The sequence below is a fragment of the Heteronotia binoei genome, chromosome 2 (assembly GCF_032191835.1).
Source record: "Heteronotia binoei isolate CCM8104 ecotype False Entrance Well chromosome 2, APGP_CSIRO_Hbin_v1, whole genome shotgun sequence".
NCBI classification, from domain to species: Eukaryota; Metazoa; Chordata; class Lepidosauria; order Squamata; family Gekkonidae; genus Heteronotia; species Heteronotia binoei.
Window position 1 is genome coordinate 181,471,043 of NC_083224.1, and position 23,143 is coordinate 181,494,185.

A 23,143-nucleotide genomic window follows, 5' to 3' on the forward strand; every position below is an offset into this window, starting at 1 on the left:
GAGACCCTTTAAATTGTGCAGGAGACTGATTGTTCTTGCTGCCCCTCCTGCATGACTTAGAGCCCTCTGATCAGCTGATTTGTGAGCCTTTTAAATGGCATGGGAGGGGTAGTGGTTGCTCCTGGGTAGGGTTGCCAATCCCCAGGTGGGGGCAGGGGATCCCCCGGTTTGGAGGCCCTCCCCCCGCTTCAGGGTCGTCAGAAAGCGGGGGGAGGGGAGGGAAATGTCTGCTGGGAACTCTGTTATTCCCTATGGAGATTTATTCCCATAGAAAATCATGGAGAATTGATCCGCGGGTATCTGGGGCTCTGGGGGGGGGCTGTTTCTTTGGGTAGAGGCACCAAATTTTCAGTATAGCATCTAGTGCCTCTCCCCAAAATACCCTCCAAGTTTCAAAAAGATTGTACCAGGGGGTCCAATTCTGTGAGCCCCAAAAGAAGGTGCCCCTATCCTTCATTATTTCCTATGGAAGGAAGGCATTGAAAAGATGGGCCGTCCCTTTAAATGTGACGACCAGAACTCCCTTTGGAGTTCAATTATGCTTGTCACAGCCTTGATCTTGGCTCCACCCCTAATGTTTCCTGGCTCCACCCCCAAAGTCTCCTGGCTCCACCCCCAAAGTCCCCAGATATTTCTTGAATTGGACTTGGCAACCCTACTCCTGGGCAACCCTCCTGCACAACTGAAATCACGCTGGAGGAGGAAGGAGAGGGGCATCCCTGGAATGGGAGGATGAGAAGCCCCCCAAAACTGTCAGGGGGCCAGGTCCTATGGGCTCCTGGTTCCCTACGGGCCTGAGTATGGTAGACCCAGTAGTATGGCAGACCATACCTGCATCAGATTCCACATGTTGTCACTGCAGAGCAAGGGCCTGTATAGAGTTGCTTGCCTGTGGCAAGTAAGAATTGCCTCCAGGTGACTAGGTGGGAGAAGCATTTTGTCACACCACACATAAAAGTCAAAACCAGGACCAGGAAGAAGGCGACATTCTTGGCTCAGAATACAGCAGGCTGCCACACCAGGGACTTGGGCAATAAACAAAGCAACTGTGCAAGAAACCTAAATACAGACCTATATGTATTCTATATTCAAAGTGCAAAATAAAGTATTATTCCAGATACCAATCACACTTACCATGAATAAAATTCCATATAATTCATCAAACAGGACTGGCATAATTGTACATGATGAGGATGATTTGTATCCAGAACATTTTGTACTTTGAATATAGAATACATATAGGTCTGTATTTAGGTTTTCTGCAAAGTTGCTTTGTTTATTGCCATTGTCCTCACTGTGCGCTCCTTGCTCAGATGCAATTTTTGTTTTGGAACATGACACCTGGGACTCGGACAGCCTGGCTACTTCAAGGTTTAACCTTGCTGTCAGGGTGTAGCAGCTGGAGGCAGTCGCAAGGAGACCTCGGGAAGAGACCATGCATAGGAGCAGACCTGGAGCTTTGGCTGAGGCAGGCGGAGCTACTGGCTGTGGTGAGTTGACCTGTCTCATGGGATTATTGTGAGGATAAATGGTAGGAGAAGAAAAAAGTGATTCCCACTGGCCAGAAAGGTGGTATTTATTTATTCATTCATTTTCTCCCTAGTGGAGACCCCAAAGTGGCTTACCTGGTTCCTCCTTTTTACTGTAACAATAACCCTGTAAGGTAGGTTCAGTTGTATGACTGGCCCAAAGTCACCCAAGCCAGGAGCTCCCAGATCCTCAGCTAATCACTACATCACCCTGGCTCTTTAAAGGAAGAACCCAGGGTAGAATTCTAGCAGGAGCTCCTTTGCATATTAAACCACACACCCCTGATGCAGCCAATCCTCCAAGAGCTTACAAGGCTGCATCAGGGGGGTATGGCCTAATATGCAAAGGAGCTCCTGCTAGAATTTCACCCCTGGAAGTAATTGAATAAATCATAAGAGCATAAGAGAAGCCATGTTGGATCAGGCCAATGGCCCATCCAGTCCAACACTCTGTGTCACACAGTGGCCAATATATATCTGTGTGTGTGTGTGTGTATATATATACACACACACACACACACACACATACTGTGGCTAATAGCCACTGATGGACCTCTGCTCCATATTTTTATCCAATCCCCTCTTAAAGCTGGCTATGCTTGTAGCCGCCACCACCTCCTGTGGCAGTGAATTCCACATGCTAATCACCCTTTGGGTGAAGAAGTACTTCCTTTTATCTGTTTTAACCTGACTGCTCAGCAATTTCATTGAATGCCCACGAGTTCTTGTATTGTGAGAAAGGGAGAAAAGTACTTCTTTCTGTACTTTCTCCATTCCATGCATAATCTTGTAAACCTCTATTATGTCATCCCGCAGTCAACATTTCTCCAAGCTAAAGAGTCCCAAGCGTTTCAACCTTTCTTCATAGGGAAAGTGTTCCAAACCTTTAATCATTCTAGTTGCCCTTTTCTGCACTTTTTCCAATGCTATAATATCCTTTTTGAGGTGCAGTGACCACAGTATTCCAAATGAGACCACATCATCGATTTATACAGGGTCATTATGATACTGGTTGATTTGTTTTCAATTCACTTCCTAATAATTCCCAGCATGGCGTTGGCCTTTTTTATTACAATCGGACACTGTCTTGACATTTTCAGCGAGTTATCTACGATGGCCCCAAGATCTCTCTCTTGGTCAGTCTCTGCCAGTTCACAACCCATCAACTTGTATTTGTTGCTGGGATTCTTGGCCCCAATGTGCATTACTTTGCACTTGGCCACATTGAACTTCATCTGCCATGTTGACGCCCATTCACCCAGCCTCAACAGATCTCTTTGGAGTGCCTCACAATCCTCTCTGGTGCTCACCACCCTGAACAATTTAGTGTCATCTGCAAACTTGGCCACTTCACTGCTCACTCCCAACTCCAGATCATTAATGAACAAGTTAAAGAGCATGGGACCCAGTACTGAGCCCTGCGGCACCCCACTGCTTACCGTCCTCTACTGTGAAGACTGCCCATTTATACTCATTCTCTGCTTCCTATTAATTAGCCAGTTTTTGATCCACAAGAGGACCTGTCCTTTTACTCCATGACTCTCGAGCTTACTAAGAAGCCTTTGATGAGGAATTTTATCAAAAGCTTTCTGGAAGTCAAGGTAAACAACATCTATTGGGTCCCCTTTGTCCACATGTTTGTTCACCTCCTCAAAGAACTGTAACAGGTTAGTGAGGCAAGATCTTCCCTTATAGAACCCATGCTGAGTCTTCCTCAATAACTTGTGTTCATCAATGTGCCTACTCATTCTGTCCTTGATAATGCTTTCTACCAACTTTCTCGGTATTGAAGTCAGACTGACCGGCCTGTAATTTCCCAGATCTCCTCTGGAACCCTTTTAAAGATGGGGGTGACATTTGCTTCCTTCCAGTCCTCAGGAACGGAGGCAGATTTTAATGAAAGATTACATATTTTTGTCAGGAGATCCACAAGTTCAACTTTGAGGTCTTTCAGAACTCTTGGATGTATGCCATCCGGACCTGGAGACTTATTAGTTTTTAATTCATCAATCAGTTGTAGGACCGCCTCTCTTGTCATCTCAATTTGACTCCGGTCTTTCAACACCCCTTCCAAAATTAGTGGTTCTGGAGCGGGTAAACACTTCTCATCTTCCACAGTGAAGACTGAGACAAAAAATGCATTCAGCTTCTCAGCCATTTCCCTATCCTCCTTCAGTAATCCTTTTACCCCTTGGTCATCCAAGGGCCCCACTGCATCCCTGCCACCTTGGGACTCTGACAGACAGTCCATACTGCTTGTCACCATCTCAGTGGACAACTCTGATCCATTACGTGGTAGAAAAGTAACAGCTAACCCTTCATCTCTTTGAGATGAGTCCTCCGGAACCAGAGACATTTCATCTCCTGTCGGCTTTCCCTCAAGATTTAGTTTAAAAAAATGCTCTGCCACCTTTTTGATTTTAAGCACCAGCAACTTGGTTCCATCTGGGGAAAAGTGGAGACCATCTCTTTGTACAGCTCCCGCTTGTTCCAGAAAGCATCCCAGTGCCTAACAAACTTAAACCCTTCCTCCCTACACCATCGTCTCATCCACACACTGAAACTTCTAATTTGTGTCTGTGTCTCCAGCCCTGCACGTGGAACAGGTAGCACTTCTGAGAAGGCTACCTTGGAGGTCCTGGCCTTAAGTCTTCTGCCTAGCAGCCTAAATTTTTCCTCCAGGACCTCACGACTGCATTTCCCCACATCGTTGGTGCCAACATGCACCATGACCACTGGCTCCTCCCCAGCACTGTCTATCAGCCTATCTACAACACGCGTAATGTCCGCTACCTTCGCACCAGGTAGGCAAGTCACCATACAGTCAGTACGCAGTTTTGCCACCCAGCTGTCTACTTGCCTAAGGATCTAATCATCAACTACCAAGACCCACCCCCTCTATCCCTGCCCAGAGATGGTTCCTGGGCACGAAAGGATACCTGCTCACCAACTGAAGAAGAGGTCGCTTCTGAGGGCACATTCCCCTTATCCTCAGCATGGTTCCCTGTTCCCTCTCGACCCTCATGCTCCCTGGCAGCAACGGGGCTGCCACGTTCAGAGTGGGGCTCATCTAATACGTCCCCAAGAGTCTTCTCCAAGTGCTTGACTGTATCTGCTTCTCCAGGTCAGTCACCTTGGCCTCAAGGGTACGAACTCGTTCCCTGAATACCAGGAGCTCCTTGCATCAAGCACACACCCAAGTGCAAAACACTGGAAAGCCCCCACCCCCCTGCTGGCATTCTTCCTTCATGATAGCTTTTTTAAAATGTTTATGTGGCTCTCCTTCTGGAGGGTCCACTTACCTTATTGGGAACACAAGGAAAATAGGAATCTGGGTTCCTGGTCCTTACACAGTGCCCAGGCTAAGAGCCACAGGCCAAGAGCCCTTTAGCTCTCGCCCTTTGGCTCACACCTCTGACAAGGTACAGCCTAATAATGCAAAGAGAGTGGGGCCTCAGTCTGCCCCAGGAACACAGCCACTCCTAATCAATCAGCAACAATCACCTTCAGCCCACTCAAACCAAACAAACAGCAGTTCCTCAGCAACCACAAAATCAGAATTTTCAGCAATCACACAAACTCAAATTCTCAGCAACTCCCCCAGCTGTTTAGAAAGCCAAACCTCACCCTTATAGCACTTCTTATCTGCTCTCTCTCTCAGAGCTCTCTGAAATGTGCTCAGCTCTGGCAAGGCGCAGCTTAAATTGAAGAAATACTTTTCATTGGAGGAAATTAGTGTCAGAATCCAGTTCACAATGAACTTGCAATATGGGAACCCTGAAAGTGCCAAACACAAATCCATAAAATGTGGAAGCAAGCTGAATTGCAGTGCAGATGTATATTAAATGAATTAAGCAAGACAGTGTGAAAGAGAGGTGAGGTCAGCTTTGGAAAAGATTGTGTGAAAAGGCTGTAACAGAAGGAAACAAGCAGGGCAGAAAACCTCCCAGCACATGTTAAGTTGCAATCTAAATCACCATCACACATTTGTACATAGCCGATGTCAAATCCCAACCATGGCAAGAAGAAAGGAGGAGGAGGAAAAAGAAGGAGAAGGAGAAGCAGGAGGGGAAGGAGGAGAAGTAGGAGGAGGCGAAAAATTGGATTTATACCCTGCCCTTCACTCAGAGTCTCAAAGCACCTTTCAATCACCTTCCCTTCCTCTCCTCACAACAGACACCCTATAAAGTAGGTGAGACTGAGTGAGAGAACTGCTCTTGAGAGAACAGCTCTGGGAGAACTGTGACTGACCCAAAGTCAGCTGGCTGCATGTGGGAGAATCAAACCTGGTTCTCCAGAGTAGAATCCACTGCTCTTAACCACTACACCAAAACTGGCTCATACCAGACACATTTCTTTCGTTACAAATTTGCACGCTGCCTCTCCAGAACCTACTAGAGGTGGCTCACAACTGAAACAATAAAAAACAAGCCAATGTAATAATAAACAGGTCAATAAAAGCATGCCAGGGCATCAAAACTGCATTAGAGTATATCATCTTGTTCACCAGGTGCATATTCAAATAAAGTAGCTTCTTCAGTCCCACCTCCCAAACCCCACAGTCTTCCTGGCCCTACTCACATTGTACAGCACTGTAGTCCATCCTTCCATGGTGATGCACTGGAAGACGGTCAGCACAGCAAAGAGGATGTTGTCAAACTGGGTGATCCCATCGTTGGGACCGATCCATTCCCTGCATTCATAGCCTGCAGGGCACCCCTGTACCCCACAGGGATGAGGTGGGTCCAGTTCTTGTAATTCACCTGCAGGCCCAAGAGAGAAATAGTACGGCTAAATGAGACAGTGATGGTATTTTGCCAAGAAGGGCGCAACAAGGCAGGAACTTGCACCCTGCTCGGTTTTGTTCCCGCAGAATCTCAGGGTTCACCAGAAGGTTATTCAAGTTCCTCACTGGCAAGATCGATACAGGCAGAAAAGCTTCCTAGAAACACAGCTGGCTCTCTGTTTTCGATCTATTATTGCAAAAACAAAATTATTGATCCTCCCTTGCTGCCACAAGATACACTCTCAGTTCATGCAGGGCAAGAAGGAGGCCTACAGGCCTGGTTGGCAGGCTGCTCAAGCTTCGGCTGGGCCTCCCCTCCCCCGATATGCCCCAGAATCCTCTGCAACACACAGAGTTCCTTGGCCAGACACACAATGCTTCCTTCACCTTTCAGTTAATGCAGTGGCCCCCAACCTCTTTGGCACCAGGGACTGGTTGCCTGGAAGACAATTCTTCCATGGACTGGTGTGTGTGGGTGGGTGGTGCTGGGGTTTTTGCCGCCCCAGGCTGCCCTATGTCCACACCCTGTCCCTGCCTCCCCATGGGGGTCCTGGGTGGGCAGAAGTGGTAGCAGGACTGCTCTGCCTCACTCCTGCTAGGGAAGGCAGCCTCGGAGTGAGGCCGCACTGTCTATTTCATCCACCCGGATCCCAGGCAGGCAAAAAGTAATGGTGCAGTGCCTCTGCCTCACTCTGCGGCCTGGTTGCTAACGGGCCACAGACCAGTCCCAGTCCATGGCCCAAGGGTTGGGGACCCCTGAGTTTATGTACAAAAAGGTTCACTGAAGGTAGAAGTCCAAAAACATTGCCTTGTACCAAAGATCCCAAGTAAAGATGGACTGTAAGCATCAAGTCACAGTATTTTATTTTAAAAAGCAGCTAAGCGAATCAGATAGTCGCATAATTTGAAAGTTAACTCATCCCTCTTTACCACAATGGAAGCATTCAGAGCTCTTCTCCTAACAGCCTGGTCAAATGTCATTTTAAACACAGGGATGTGAAAAAAGCACAAATCACCTTCACCGCTTTAATCACCCCACTCCAAGTGGCATGCAAAGCAGTGACACACAAATCTCGGCACCGTCCAAACCAAAGCTCTCAATAGATTCTTGGAAGTGCACAAATCCCCCAAAGGGGAGACTTGCCTGCCACACGTCTCTACACCATTTCACAAATAGCATAATCCAGGGGTGGCCAAACTTGCTTAACATAAGAGCCACATAGGATAAACGTCAGATGCTTGAGAGTCACAAGAGATGAATGTCATATATTTGAGTGCCACAAAGAAGGAAGGCAGGCAAACAAATAGATGGGGGAGGGAGGGAGAAGCCGAAAGAAAGCAACTTTATGCCAGGGGTGGCCAAACTGCTGCTCAGGAGCCAAATGTGGCTCTTTCACACACATTGTATGGCTCTTGAAGCCCCCCTGTCTTGGAGAAGGCATTTCTTTCTTTAAATCACTTCTCCAAGCCAAGTCACCTGGCAGCTTGGAGAATGCATTTAAAGTTAAAGTTGCGTTTTTCCATCTCCCGCTCCCTCCCCCTTCCTTGCAGCACTCAAATATCTGATGTTCCTGTCTTGTGACTCTCAAACATCTGACGTTTATTCTAGGTGGCTCTTACATTAATAAAATTCAGCCACCCCTGGGCTAGAATAAAAGAGGGAAGGGGATAGACAATGTTCTGTACCTGAATTGTTCACATAGCAAGCCCGGTGTAGCTTCCCGCTGTAGAACTCCAGACCAATGATGGCAAACATCAAGATAGCAAAGAAAAGAAGGAGCCCTATCTGGAGAAGAGGCACCATCGCCTTCATGATGGACTTAAGTACAATCTGTAAACCTGAGGACAAAGAGAAAGGGAGAAAGCACAATGAAACAGAAGTACCACTGATGGATCCAGTGAGTAGAACGTTGTTCTGCTAAAGAAAAGGAGGCTAGAGTGGAGGAGGAGGAGGAGGGAAGAGAAGGCAAGCTGCTATACTTTGAAGAAATCCACTGAGACAATTTTTTAAAAGCTGTTGGGAAACTCAGCTGCTCCTACAACACCAGTGTAAATCACGAACAATCACTGATCCAAAGGGAAAAGCAATCCATGCACCACAGCAGAGTAACCTACTGCAATCCAAATGAGAACGTGTAGCTTCCTCAGTAGTGTGTGCATCTTTTTAGGGCTCACTTGGATGACCCCACAGCCACTTCAAAGGAGAAATTAAGCTCACTTTTTTGAGATGGAAGGGAGAGAAGAGCACTCAGTATTCTGAAATGCAGGTGCTCGAAGCCAAAGCCAAAAAGAAATGAAATGAGGAGCTTCAACTCATCCTAATTGCGAGCTGTTTCATTTCTAAGGCATCATACATGAACCTTGATAGCAATTTAACCACTCTTGTTTCACCTTCGTTTGTGACAGTGAAACGTTTGCAGAAATTGGTTTATCCTTTGCAGGAAGAATGGATGTATATGGAAGACAACTCTATCTGCAGGAAGATTCTCTTGGGTAATTGTTTCTGTTTTGAAAGACCAAAGTTCTCCCAGTTACAAGTGCAACTTCTTTAAGAACCTCCAGCTGGTAGTTTGAAAGCTCCAGCTGGGAGCTATTGCAACCGATCTCTGGGTGACAGAGACCACCTGGAGAAAATGTCTGCTTTGAAGGTGGACTCTAAGGTATTATACCCCCCTGAAGTCCCTCCTCTCCCCAACCCCACCCACCTTGACTCCACCCCCCAAATCTCCAGGTATTTCCAAACCTGGAGCTGGCAACCCTACACCACCCATATCCCAAGTTCTGAGCCTGAGGAGACCGGGCCACGCCAGCATCTGTGATCACCCCAAATATCACATCCCACAGTATCTAACTAAGAAGCAAACCAGGAAGTGGTACATGCACCCAGAGCTTTTTTTTTTGTAGCAGAAACACCTTTGCATATTAGACCACACACCCCTGATGTAGCCAATCCCCCAAGAGTTTACAGGGCTCTTAAGAACATAAGAGAAGTCATGTTGGATCAGGCCAATGGCCCATCCAGTCCAACACTCTGTGCCACACAGTGGCCCAAAAAAACAGGTGCCATCAGGAGGTCCACCAGTGGGGCCAGGACACTAGAAGTCCTCCCACTGTGTCCCCCAAACACCAAGAATACAGAGCATCACTGCCCCAGACAGAGAGTTCAATCAATACGCTGTGGCTAATAGCCATGGATGGACCTCTGCTCCATATGTTTATCCAATCCCCTCTTGAAGCTGTCTATGCTTGTAGCTGCCACCACCTCCTGTGGCAGTGAATTCCATGTGTTAATCACCCTTTGGGTTAATCACCCTTTACCCTTTGGGTGAAGAAGTATTTCCTTTGTAGTACAGGGCCTACTGTAAGCTCCAGGAGGATTGGCTACATCAGGAGTGTATTGCCTAATAGGCAAAGGAGTTCCTGCTACCAAAAAAGCCTTGCAGGCACCCCTTGCCAAGGAAGTGGAAGGGGGGATGAGGAGGTGAGGAAGGGAAACCAGGTACTTACTAGGAATGCCTGAGACAAGCTTCAGGGGTCTGAGCACTCGCACTGCCCGCAAAGTCCGCAGGTCCACATGGGTGTTGAAATGCGTCCCTGCTGTGGCGAGGATGCTGGAAACAAACAAGAAGGGAAAGTTACTATAGATAGCTCTTGGGTAACTGCACATATGCCTGCCTCCCGGCCTTGCAGGAGGGGGGCGTTACACACCCCAGGCACCTGACAGCCGGAATTGGTGCACCTTACACTCCACAGTGAGTCAACAGCCGTGGCTCAGTCTAAACTTAGCATCCTTAAAGCTGAGCTGCAATTAAAATATACACACTGAAGCCGGGGGACTCACATTTTCCAATGCAGTGTGAACCAGCCGGCTTTGCATTCATAGCAAGAATGAGGAGCTCAACAATAGTCCCAAATCCTTAGCATCTAGGAGGCTTGAACCAGAAGCCTCAAGGACTTAAGCCAGGACTAGCCTACTAAGCTATCACGAATTGTGCCGGAGCAAGGTCAAAACCCACTTCAGGCAGAGAAGGAAATGAGATTTTGCATTGTCTGCCTTTGCCATTGGCAGGTGGTGTAAAGCCTTTGGATTGGTGTAAATACTACTAGCCACCTGCTCTTCTGCCTCTGATTGGCTATCAGAGCAGTGTCTTCTATCTGCTGAAGGATCCAGTTTCCAAGCCAAGCCCTTCAACTCTAGGTTCAAATACAATCATCCACTGTCTGACTGCCCCCCTGCTCAGCCGATACATTTCTGATAAAAACCAGGTCATTTTAAAATAAACACTTAAGGTCAGTCTTTATCAAGGGTGGCCAAACTGTGACCTGGGAGCCACATGGGGCTCTTTCACACATATTGTCCCATCAGCTGGCTTGGAGAAAGCATTTAAAGTTAAAGTTGATTTCTTTCCACCTCTCCCTCCCTTCTCCTTATTTTCCTTCCTTCCTTCCTTCCTTCCTTCCTTCCTTCCTTCCTTCCTTCCTTCCTTCCTTCCTTCCTTCCTTCCTTCCTTCCTTCCTTCCTTCAATATCTGATGTTTTTGTTTTGTGGCTCTCAAAAATCTGATGTTCGATCTCTGCGGCTCTAACATTAAACAAATTTGGCCCCCCTTGGTCTTTATGTGCCTTTCCCTGTTTCCTTCTTTCTTTTTACCCTCTTTTAAAAAGTTTAAATCCTTTCTGTCAGACACTGGAATACTATCATGGTAACTGTTTAGCATAACTGACTCCATTTTACTAACACTCATACTAACCGAGAGAAGGCTTGCTGCATATCAAAGCAATGGTCACAGAATGTTACTAACAGTCCGTGTGAACATTCCTTTCCCTGCAAACTAACAAAAGATGCTGTCCTTTGAAGATAAGAGCCTCAGGGCTGGCAATTCGGCCATCCCTGTGAAGCAGCTAAACAAAGAGATAAAGAAGTACCGGTGTGAAAGTTAGCACCTAGACTGGGCAATGTTTAGATGTGTGGGGTTTTGCATACCAAGCTTTGATGTAGAATTCTTTAAGTTATGTGCTCCAATGCAATAATGTATCAGTTCCAATCGCTATCGTTCAGATGTCATGAGTTCTTTAATAAATCCTGTACTTTGTAACCAAACAAAGTCTGGTTGATCTGAAGTTCCATTGTCTGACATTTTCACAATCTGAAACTTTTGAAGCACAGCACAATTTGCAAATACATACAGAACGCTGTTTGCGTAACATATCCCTGCTGTGGAACTGGGAATTCCTTCCTGCCAAATTTTGATTTGTAAATGTGTGTGCCCATGTGTATGTGCGTTCTTCGTACAGAACCATGGCAACGTGTGAATGCTTGTATAGGGACAGCATACCTCTAATGCCTACCCTTCATGTGAGACCCACAGGATAATCACTGTGAGATCTGTGGGATAATCCCTAACCAAGATAAAGCCTGAGAACTTGTAACAGTAACCCTGTTAACAAGTTATAGAGAAAACACACACAATCCGTGAAGGACTCCCTTGCATATTAGGCCACACACCCCTGATGTAGCCAATCTTCCAAGAGCTTACAGTAGGCCCTGCAGTAAGAACCTTGTAAGCTCTTGGAGGATTGGCTACATAAGAGGGGTGTGGCCTAATATGCAAAGGAGGTTCCTGCTACAAAAAAAAGGGTTGGTGGCATTTAATGTACGTAAAAGCTGAATGTGAGAATGAAATCACACATGCAGGATGTATGCATGTTAACTTACAGTAACAAGTGAACAGGGCTACTCACAATCAAGGGTGGAATTTGGGGGAGGGTTGGGCAACTACTTCCAGTCACTGGCTAGCAATTGGCCGGAGAGCGGGGATATGGAAGTGACAACACATCCACATCACAGGTTTTTTTAAATGTGGAAGTGACATCACCATGTTGATGTGTCACTCTAAGATCCCTAACTTTATGGGGGGTAGGGGATGCTGATGCAATGCCATAACTTCTGAATTTTCACTGAAAGGGACTTTCTGCCACTGGGATGTCAACTTTCCCTCCTCCCATCCCCACCCCCCAGTAGTAGGTGAACAACAGGAAATCTCCCAAAGCAGCAGAAAACATGATATGCCTAGTTTGGGCCGACAGTACCTGGCTAATTGTTCTAAAGGGTGGTCCCAACTTGCCTAATTATCTTGTGGTCTCATTTGAGCAACATAAATACTTAGAAAATTAAATTATCTTAATTTAATACAAAAGATTATACACATGCCCCCAGAACAGACTGCAGATACTCTAATACAACAGACTTCAAAACACATTTCTATTTCTTTTCTTGTATTTATATGTGTGTGCGTGTATGTGCGTGCGCACCTGGAAGTCATGGAGACCTCTGGTGACTGACCCCTACTGGGGGCCTGGGGGATATTCAGTGCTGAATAAAGCCTGTCCCCGCCTCCTGGACTCCTGGTATTCCTTGGAGGTCCATCCAAGAACTTGCCAGAATCAGCCCTGCTTAGCTTCTGAGATCTGATGAGGTCAGGCTTGCCTGGGCTATCAAGGTCAAGGCACAGATTTCTATTTCTTATTCCATGCTTATGGCACACTCTACAAGCCTGAATTACTATATATTGATAGCAGGGGCCTATATTATCTGTGAGGATAGAGTGCCAACTCCAAGTTGGGAAGTTCTTGGAGATTTTTTGGGGAAATGAAGCCTAAGCACAGCAGAGTTCAGGAAAAGGAGGGACGTCAGCAGAGTATAATGCCATACAGTTCACCCTCCAAAACTGTCATCTTCTCCAGGGGAACATTTCTCCATAGTCTGGAGATCAGTAGTAATCCTGAGAGGTCTCTAAGTCCCACCTGGAGGTTGGCAGTCCTAGTGAGAGAACTATCTTCTCCTTGAGTTAAGAACCTAAGAACGTAAGAGAAGCCATGTTGGATCAGGCCAATGACCCATCCAGTCCAATACTCTGTGTCACTCAGTGGACAAAAAAAAATAGGTGCCATCAGGAGGTTCATCAGTGGGGCCAGGACACTAGAAGTCCACCCACTGTGCCCCCCCCCCCCCCAAGAACCAAGAATACAGAGCATCACTGCTCCAGAGAGTTCCAATAATAAGCTGTGGCTAATAGCCACTGATGGACGTTAGAATTCAAACCCTGCTCATAATTATTCTTTATTACAAAAAATCTTCTTCTTCATCATCATCATCATCATCTTCTTCTGTCTCCCCCACTCTCAAAATTTATGGTCAAACCATAATACACAAGAGATGTCTGAATAGTTTTCCCCAGCGGATTTTTTCTAAAATAAAACACATCTTCCGACAGCTTCCTGTTTAAGCAGAGAGACAGCTGGGAAAGGGGCTACACGGTACTTTTGCCTCCTACTCAGAATAATTTCTCCATTCAGAATTGCCCACCTCAGGATGATTCTCTTTCGGTTGGTAGAAAAGATAATGGAAACCTACATATTTCCTCCTAAGAGTGAGCAAGCAGTTGAGAAGGGGGAGAGATTCTGAGTGGGCGAAGGGAAAGGATGAAACTGCCTCTTCCTTATTATTTAGAACACTTCTACCCTGTGCCTCTCCAATAATTTTTTTTTTTATCAAAGGCAGCTAATAACAACTAATAGGTTAGCTAATAATAAAAGGGAAACAATCAAACATAAAAAGTACAAGTATTAATACATTTCCAACAACAAAACGCTAAGCAATAAAACAACAATCAGCAGGGAATGTACAATAATATTTTTTTTCAGGCTGCAGAGAGCAGGTTCGAAGACCAAAAGTGGGCAAAAATTATGCAATGCTCTCAATGAAGAGAAATGTTTTCACACAGGACCTAAATACCCATCAGACCGGCACCATTCAAGCATAAAGGAGGAGGGCATCCACATGAGAGAGGGCATCCACATCACTGAGAATGCCTGTGTCATGGGCCAGCCAGGGCTCAGCAATAGTGAGGTCTCCTCAAAGGAGGAGGAGAAGCCCTGTATAGCCAGCCCAGAGTTGGCAGAAACCAACCATCAAGAAAATGAGCCGTAGGTATCCCAAGACATAAAGTCAACAGCTGGCGCAGAACCACCACCGGCCCCAATTAAACAGGTGAAGGTCAATTGATGGCTCCCAGCCCTCTGTACCTTTGAAGTGCCACAGGCAAAGGCTGAGTAAGAGGTTAGACAACAAAGTACATGCCTCTTGGCTCATTGCCAGCTGCCTGATGATAGTGGTGATGAGTCTCTGCAGGGCTACTACTGAGCAGCTGGCTGAAGGCATGATGCTTGGGCATATGGCTATAAGGCCTCCAGAGAGAGGCTTGATAAGTGTGGACAATCCAGCTTGTCATTTAAGATTCACCTCCCAAGCTCTTGTTCTTTGCACTCCAGCTAGGGTTGCCAGCTCAGAGTTAGGAAACACCTGGTGATTTTTTTTTGTGGGGGAGGGAAGCCTGAGGAGGGTGGGACTTGGGGAGGGGTAAATGCCATAGAACCACCTTCCAAAGTGGCCATTTTCTCCAGGAGAGCTGATCTCTGTTGCCTGGAGAACAATTGCCGTATAATCCTGGGAAATCTCCAACCACCACCTGGAGATAGGCAATCCTAGCTCCAGTCAGGAAATATGCAGTGGGGAGTGACTACAATTGGGGGCTTTTTTTAGTGGTGGCACCTTATATTCTGAATGCCCCCCCCCCCCCGAGACTTACCCGACCCTCCTTGTCTTTTGGACTCCATTCCAGAACAATTCATTTTACCCCCGTTTTTATTTAAAAGGTCTTATCTTTTTCAGTTGCTTTATGATCTAATTCTAGCTTGAGGTGTCATGCCTGCCCCAGACCCAGCCCTTGCTAACTCAGAGCAGGAGCCATGAGGACTCTTTAATGTTTTTAGGGTATTTCTATGCCCACCTTGTTTTTAATGTTGGCACTTAATGTTGCTTTTATTGTTTTATCATATTGCTTTTTAGTTGTGAACTGCTGGCATATAAATTCTCTAAATAAATACATAAATAAAACCAACGTTCTTTTAAAAATTGACTCCTCTTCTGAGTCATGCAGATACTGATCAACAAGAATGGCTTAAAGCTGAGAAGTAGAAAACGATTTATAAGCTATTAAGAGTGACGATGCTTACGCTGGTAACACAGAGTGGGCTACATTAAGTTATCTTACACTTGTGAGCCTTTTGGAGGCGGCAGTGAAGGGTTTAATATTATTATTGTCACTGTTGCAAGCATGGACGTCTGAAGAGTCAATACAACTGCGAACTTGAAAACCAAAAAGTATTAAATGTCATTTTGGTAGCATTTCTAGCCAAAAAGACAACTGAAGCTGAGAGATTGCCAGAAGAAGCTCCAGGTGTCTCACTTTAGATTAGGTAATAGAACTAAGCTGGAATCCAGTGGCACCTTTAAGACCAACACAGTTTTATTCAGAATGTAAGCTCTCGTGTGCATACACACTTCATCAGATGATGAAATGGGGTACAGTGAGCAGTGCTATATACAGCTGGTGGGCAGTGGTTAAGCATGCAAAATAGCAGAGTTAGAATCCAATGGCAAAACAGTGAAATTATCAAACTGAAGAAATAGCAAGCTTGGCCTGGATAGCATTAATTGTGTGGGGAAAAAGAAAAGGCAATAAACATATCAGAACTGGAGAATGATGGTGAGAGTCCACCTTCACAAGGCAATAAATGTGGAGTCTGTTAATTGCTCTATATCTCCTGAAGCACAGGTTAAACCATTTCACTATTTTGCCATTGAATTCTAACTTTGTACTATTTTGCATGCTTAACCGCTGCCCAGAAGCTATATGTAGCACCACTCACTGTACCCCATTTCATCGTCTGATGAAGCGTGCATGCACACAAAAGCTTATATTCTCGATAAAACTCTGTTGGTCTTAAAGGCGCTACTGGACTCCAACTTTGTTCTAGTGCTTCAGACCAACACAGCTGCCTACCTAGATCCATTTAGCCTTGGCAGAGAAAGATCTGCAGTACAGGCTCCAGGCTTTGAAAAGGTGTGCTTGGGAAGGCAATCTCAGACTTCCTTCACCAAAAGATGCGACAAACAAATGGCAGAAGTCTCTCATACTACCTATGACTTTCTTGGGTGTCTGGATCAAAGGGAGAAAGGCAACGCTGTTGGGAGAATGGGTGCACTGCTGATCCTGAGGCAAGACTTAAAGCTGGCTCTTGGAGCTGTCCCCTTCTGAAACTAGCCTTAAGCATCTGAATCCTTGCCAAGGAACACCAGACTACCTTTTAAATCCACATTTGGGTTAGCATTTGGCAGCCCTCCTGTCATGATATGTGCTGTGCAGCAGAGGCTTAGTGGGCCCAGAGAGCCTGTGCAGCCTGTGTAGCAGTATGAGAGACAGCCCACAAGCGCCAGAATGCCCTGCAAGGGGTTGGTGCCATTTTTAGCCAGTCAGATTCCACGTAGGCTGTGAAGCGACTGCTTAAAAGATCTGTGAGGAGAAAAAATGGGTTCCTTTCTTCCTTAGAAGCCAAGCAGGCAAGAAGGGCTGCTGCAGAGAAGGGACTCTCACTCTGAGGAAAAGAGAGTGAGCAGGCCAAGGCCTGGTAAACTAACAGACTAAGGATTGTTGAGTCTAGTAACGTTAGGGTCTTTCTGTTAGTTTTTTCTTTACCGATGTTACTGTATGGTTTAAGCACCTTATCTGTAACTTGCCCTATTAATCCCCTGTTTAAATAAATGTGTTATTGTTCTTGCTACTCGGCTTGGTCCTCACATCTATTTTTATTGGTCAAGACAATGGGATCTGAAGGGCTTGGGAGGGTATTCTGGGCCTTTCCATGGGACCCTAAGTCCAGTGGGGTGGCAGCATCTGGTGGCACCCCCATCTGAGTCGTAACACCTCCCCCCACTTTAATTTGTTCATGAATTATAAGGTATCTCCTATTTTTTTCCTTCCCCAGGTTCCAAAACTTCATAAACTCCACGGCAATCTTGATTATGCCATCAGGAGTGACACGGGTTTCCAGATCTCTCCTAACATCCTCCACCTCTGCATCCGTAACCTTCTCCATCCCACTTAACTTTTCTGATGACTCAGAAAGGAAAATAGGACTCAGCAGGAAAGAGAGAAGAGTCTTTCTCTCTGCATCTCTTTCCTCTTTTCCCAGCAGTGCCTTGAGCAGTATTTCAACAGCATTTGAGGAACCACGAGCCCTGGGAAATGTAGTTGCCAGGAGCAGTTCACATTCTACTACATGTTTCCAAAACACAAATCAAGGTGCATGGGGTGGGGTGGGGTGGAGAAAAAGATTATCTTGGTCCCACTTGCTTATGGATGCTGCAGCCAAGTAGGTGGGGTTCAGGAAAAGAGGGAAGGAGGAGTTCTTTATAGAACTGAATTACAATGCAAGAATTGCAGAACTGAATTACAATGCAAGCCATCAAAGAACCCTTGGGTCACAATGCTAATCTAGGCAGGGGGTAGACATTAAAAGCCACCAAAGTTTGTATTCCATCCCTAGGGAATATCAACCTTAACAGCATCTGCTGTTGGAAAGTGAGCAAAATTACCCTTTTGCCACTCAGGCGAGATAAATGCACACACTTTGGAATGTGGCAATGGTTCTGCCGAGTAGATAGATATTAATGGACTCTCAAAGTTGTTTGTGACAAACACACTTCTGTAGAGTGGGTATACTTGATTATGGGACAAGGCTGTGGCAGGATCCCTCCCACCACTCAAGGCAGCACATGGATGTGCCAGTCCATTTTGCCATTTTATATAATTACATCGCAGGCTTTTAAAGTACTCAAGGCGTTGCTCTTAAAAAAATGCTACTTTTTCTTCATGGCATCAATTTAATCTCCCCTCGGGGCATGATCAATCTAACGGGGAGACAGCCCCATGAAGGTAGGAGTCTTTCCCCAGGTAATAAGTGACAAGTTCTCAGGATTAATGCTCTTCAAACTTGGGGCACATGCGTCTTGAAAGCTGCCAGTGTCATCAGACAGTAAACGAGCCTCAAAGATCTGCCACTAAAGTTTAGCAGAAAGAAGGTGGCCAGGAGACTCAATGGTTATAGTGAATGCAAGTCTGGTTTCTTGGGTAAATGTCAACCCATGGAAGGAATATAGGTTTCAGTTTTGCTTTTTAGGGGACTTGAGGAGAAGCAGTGAAGAGCAATCACACTGAAGATTGCAAGGAAGGTTTAAGGGCTGGTTTTATGCCCCCCAAACCAAAGCAAAACAATGCAATTGATTAGAATCTCCAAGCAAGAGAGCACCAGGAAACATAAAAAAAATACATGGGGAAAAAAGCAGTTCTATACCAAGCAACAGTTCTGGAGAACATTATATGCATCTGCAGCCAAAGTATTTTCACTGTGGCTGCTGCTTGATGCTTGAATCTCCGGGCCAATGCCTGTACAAAGAACGTTTGTGTCTTCTAACTTTCGTTTAGATCGTACAATCCTGTGCCTGTGATGTTTTAGGCGTTCTCCCTATCAACTCCCTGAGCTTGCCGTGTTTTCTGATTCCTCTCTGCTTCACTCTTCTCGGGGGGGGGGGGGGGGCGGGCTGTAGCTGCTGCAGCTGTAGATGAAAGGATGATCCCTCTCACAGATGCATCCACTTAGGAACGCAGGTGCCTGATCCAGCTTGCTGTTAGACATAACAATTTATATAAATTAGGCTCTAGGGCAAGGGTGTCAAACATGTGGCCCAGGGGCCGCATCAGGCCCACGAAGCACTGCTATCAGGCCCCTGAGCAACTAGCTCTTGTCTGCTTCCTTCTCCCTCCCTCTCTCTTGCTTCCTTCTGCATCACAGCTTGCTTTGCAAGGCTTGCTCAATTGCACAGGAGCTACAGAGCAAAACCTCCATTTTCTACCTTGGTTGAGGCTCCTCCCCCTCTTGGTCCCCTGGGGAAGCAGGGAAAGAGCCAGAGCTTCCTTTGCTCAGTTCCCTGGATCCCATGGGAGAAATATAAAGGAAGCACCTTTAAGATGAATGGGTGCTAATGTTTTAAGCATGTTTTAAGTTTTTTTAAAAAAATCTTTAGTCATGTTTGTCTCTGTCCTTTAAAAAGTTTATATCTCTGCTACCTAATCTTCAATAGGTACTCATATGGCTCGGTCCAACAAGGCCCGGCCTGGCAAGTCCCAGCCTGACAAGGTCTCATTTATGTCAGATCCAGCCCTCACAACAAATGAGTTCAACACCTCTGCTCTAGAGAACTGAGAGAGAGAAGGAGAGTCTTTCAGCTTTCCTACCATGTAGTTTTCATCAGTGGAAACAGCTATAGGGGTTGAGCTCATTGCTCTTTTCTCTGATTCCAGGAAAACATTCTTCCCACAGTAATTTCTGCTGGTGAAAAGGGCAGTAAACTACTTTATATGAGTTGTTACATGTAATGCAGGTTGGGTCGGCCTTCACGTCTCAACTTGCGGTCCTTATTATGTCTGGTTTGGCTCTAAGATGTGGGTAAACCTAGGGTACTGGGAGCAAGCTCCAAAATGTCCACTGAGTAAAAATAAAAAGTGCATAGCAACTGGTTAGTGAGAAAAAGGTCTCTGAGAGTGGAGTAGAGGTAGGCTGAGGACCTCAGGAGAACTGCCTGGAATTTCTGGAGAACTGGAAGTGGCAATATAAGAAGAGAAGCTAAAGCGGCATATCAAATAGAGAGGTAGATAGATTCAAGAATATTAGGTCCAAGAACATACAGGAATTCCAGTTGTCATTTTTTCAATATCACCTGTGAAGCCATCAGCACGTATGACTAGGGATTGGCACAAACCGGGAAAATGCTGATTGGTTTGTGGCATGCCCAGTTTGTGAATCACGAACTGTCACAAACTTGTAGCCATCAAAGGAAGCAGTGAGGTTCGTGATGCAGTAGAATGGCCCCCTGGCACAGTAGAGACACCAAACTCACCAGGGTTCTCTGGCTGACTTTCCTCTACCTGCCATTCAAGTTTGGCAAGGATTGGATTTATGGGGTCTAAGTAACATCTCCCCCCCCCCCAAAAAAAGTGACCCCACCTTGGAAATTGCTTTATGAGGAAATGACAGGTGGTCATTTTGACAGGTGCAGGTTCAGGAGTGTACAGAACAGATCCAGGGCAAGCTGGAGACATAAAAGTTGCATGGGATCTTCAGCTGACTCTCTTCTACCTGCGCTCCAAGTTTGGTGAGGATTGCATTTATTGGATCTAAGTTACGGCCACCCAAAGAAGGTGTCCCCAGGAAAGTGCTTTCTGGGGAAATGACAGGTGCAGTCTCAGGAGGTTCAAGAGTGTGCAGAACGGATCCTGTGCAAGCGAGAGACATTAAAGTCACAGGGGACTTCCCCCGAAAATGTATCCTTTCACGAATCAGTGTAAGCCACCATGAACTGCTTGAAAATTTGTGGAAAGGTCATGCTGGTAGCCCTACCATGAACTTGAGTTTGCAAACTACGAATTGCTCAAAATTAGTTATGAATTTTAATTGTGAGCAAGTTTTGCCTATCCCTAAGTATGACCTTAAATATATCTGGCTGTCAGAACTTAAGACGAAGACAGGTCTTGGAATCTGGGCCTCGAGGATGCCAAGTCAGAATCCTCCCTGTGATCCACCAATCATTTCCAGCCAAACATGTTGGTTTCCCCAAAAAGCACCACCCTGGAACTGTTTCAGGTTGGAAAAATGGTTAATGATTGGACATTTTTGAGGTCATTAATGCATTGGGTTGCCATAAGTTGGAAGCAATTTGGTGGCATGTGGCATGTACTGCAGTCCTAAGCTCTGCTCATGACCTGAGTTTGATCCTGGCGAAAGCTGGGTTCAGGTAGCCGGCTCAAGGTTGACTCAGGCTTCCATCCTTCCTAGGTCGGTAAAATGAGTACCCAGCTTGCTGGGGGAAAAGTGTAGATGACTGGGGAAGGCAATGGCAAACCGCCCCATTAAAAAGTCTGCCATGAAAACGTCATGATGTGACATCACCCCAGAGTAAGAAACAACTGGTGCTTTCACAGGGGACTACCTTTACCTTTTTTTTTTTAACAGTGGCAGCACAAATTGGAGGTGGCAGAGGTCAGAGGTTTGAATAAAAGTCCCCAAACACTTATTAGACAGAAAGGCTTGTAGTGGGGGGAGACCACTGCCTTAACCTCCGCTTCTAGGTGCATTTCTTCCAGAGAGTGACAGTAACCAAAAGGATGCATCTTACAAATTGGTAGAGGCAGGCTATACCTGCCAGACAGAAGAAGAGAAATGCACACAAGTAAAGTCAGAAAAAAAAGAAAGCAGGGATAGAAGTTTTGCAGAGCTGTCCAGAAATCTAAGAAAATTGGGTCATTGTTCTACTAATTCACCTAATTACAAGCCGGCACAGCTCTTGGCTACATTTCCCTCGCTGAGCAATTAACCACCTTTATTTCTTATTATTATTATTTCCCTCTCCTCAGTATACAGTTGGCTAAAACCCGGCTCCCCTCTGAAGAGAGTTCCGTTTCCTAGGATACCAAGACAGGAGAAACTATTTCACATCATCTAAAGAGGTTGTGGCAACAGATTTGTTCCTCGTCTTCTCCCCATTTATTATGACAAATCTGAAAAGGGGGTGAATTGAAAGGTATAGTTAGTCCATCCATCATTAGCTTAACCAGAAAATTGGCTGTGGCTGAGATTTTCATCAGACTGCCTCTTCCGGAAACGCTTGCCAAAAAAAAAATCCATACAAGCAGGGCTGTGCATGGGGAGGCTGCAATATGCCATGCGCTCCGATAAAAGCTGCAAAATTCGACATGGGCAGCAATATTTCTGGATTGGAGCGTTGATTATTATTATTATTATTATTATTATGTTCGAAAAGCAAGGTTCTAGTCTTAATGTTTGGAGCGAGGTGCCTGAAAACGTATGGGGGGAGGGATAGATGTTAAAATCCCAGATGCTAGAAAGGAAGGTGAGATCTTTAGTGGTCAGAAGGTGAGGATTCTCTTTCCACAGCTAGAGGAAGCAGAATAAATTATGCACTAGGAAAGTGGCGGATTTCAGGATGTGTCATGAAATACTGGTGTCAGCAGCTGGATCAGGACTGCTGTTAGCTAAGTACTTCCCTGCCTTCCAGAAGCTCTGGAAAGTTCCCATTGTGGCAAATTCCCTGGGAACAACTGCACCTGGGAGACAGGGTGAGGCCAGACCGCAGCGGTGGGCTATTTAAGTTGCTGGGGGCGGCAAGATGGGAAGACTGAGTTTGAGATGCCAATGGCAGAGCAACATGGGGACAGCAAGAACAAGGCTCTGGTACTCCTAGAGAGAGAACCCTCAACACTGGGCATACCTGGTACCAGCCCATTGCTGCCCAAACTACAGGAAACCCCTCCCAAGCCCCGGAAGGTTGGGATCTTCAGAGGGGAAGTCGTGGGGTAAGCCAAGCTACTTAGAAAGAGCACTGTACTGGGTGAACGAGCATTAAAGAACTGGAATTATCATTCAGCACATGAGTGTTTGTGCATTCCCATGACACACATCTTAATCCAAATCATCCGCCATCTGAAATGGCTTTACTTAGGAATTGCACTGTGGTTTAATTTAACTTAATTGATGTAGACTGTTATGTTTTTTATCTTGATGGAAGCCGCCCTGAGCTCTGCTGGCAGGGAAGGATGGGCGGAAAGTCTAAACAAACCAAAATAAGTCTGTTTGCAGTGTTTCTGCCTGCCCTTCCCATCCATGCAAGTTTCACTTTCCTTTCCTGCCCAGCTGCCAGAAAGTTTGTAATGAAAAAAGAGCAAATAGATTTGAACTTGGCATTTTATATCTATGACCGATAGGTATAATAAAGCTTTGCATCTAGAACAATCAAGTTCTATGCATTGGTGTTTTACCAAATACTCTAACAGGAGTTTGTATTAATATGGAT

The 23,143-nt window shown here is 45.8% G+C and overlaps 1 protein-coding gene across 1 annotated transcript in view; it reads right to left on the minus strand.

Moving 5' to 3' along the window:
• CACNA1E (calcium voltage-gated channel subunit alpha1 E) overlaps positions 1 to 23,143 on the minus strand; it is a 605,524-nt gene that overhangs the window by 310,509 nt on the left and 271,872 nt on the right. Inside the window, exons 6-8 of the mRNA XM_060232603.1 lie at positions 9,823 to 9,926; positions 8,002 to 8,154; positions 6,111 to 6,292 (exon numbers count right to left, since the gene is read on the minus strand). Coding sequence (XP_060088586.1) covers positions 6,111 to 6,292; positions 8,002 to 8,154; positions 9,823 to 9,926 — 439 coding nt within the window. The remainder of the gene's footprint in view (positions 1 to 6,110; positions 6,293 to 8,001; positions 8,155 to 9,822; positions 9,927 to 23,143) is intronic.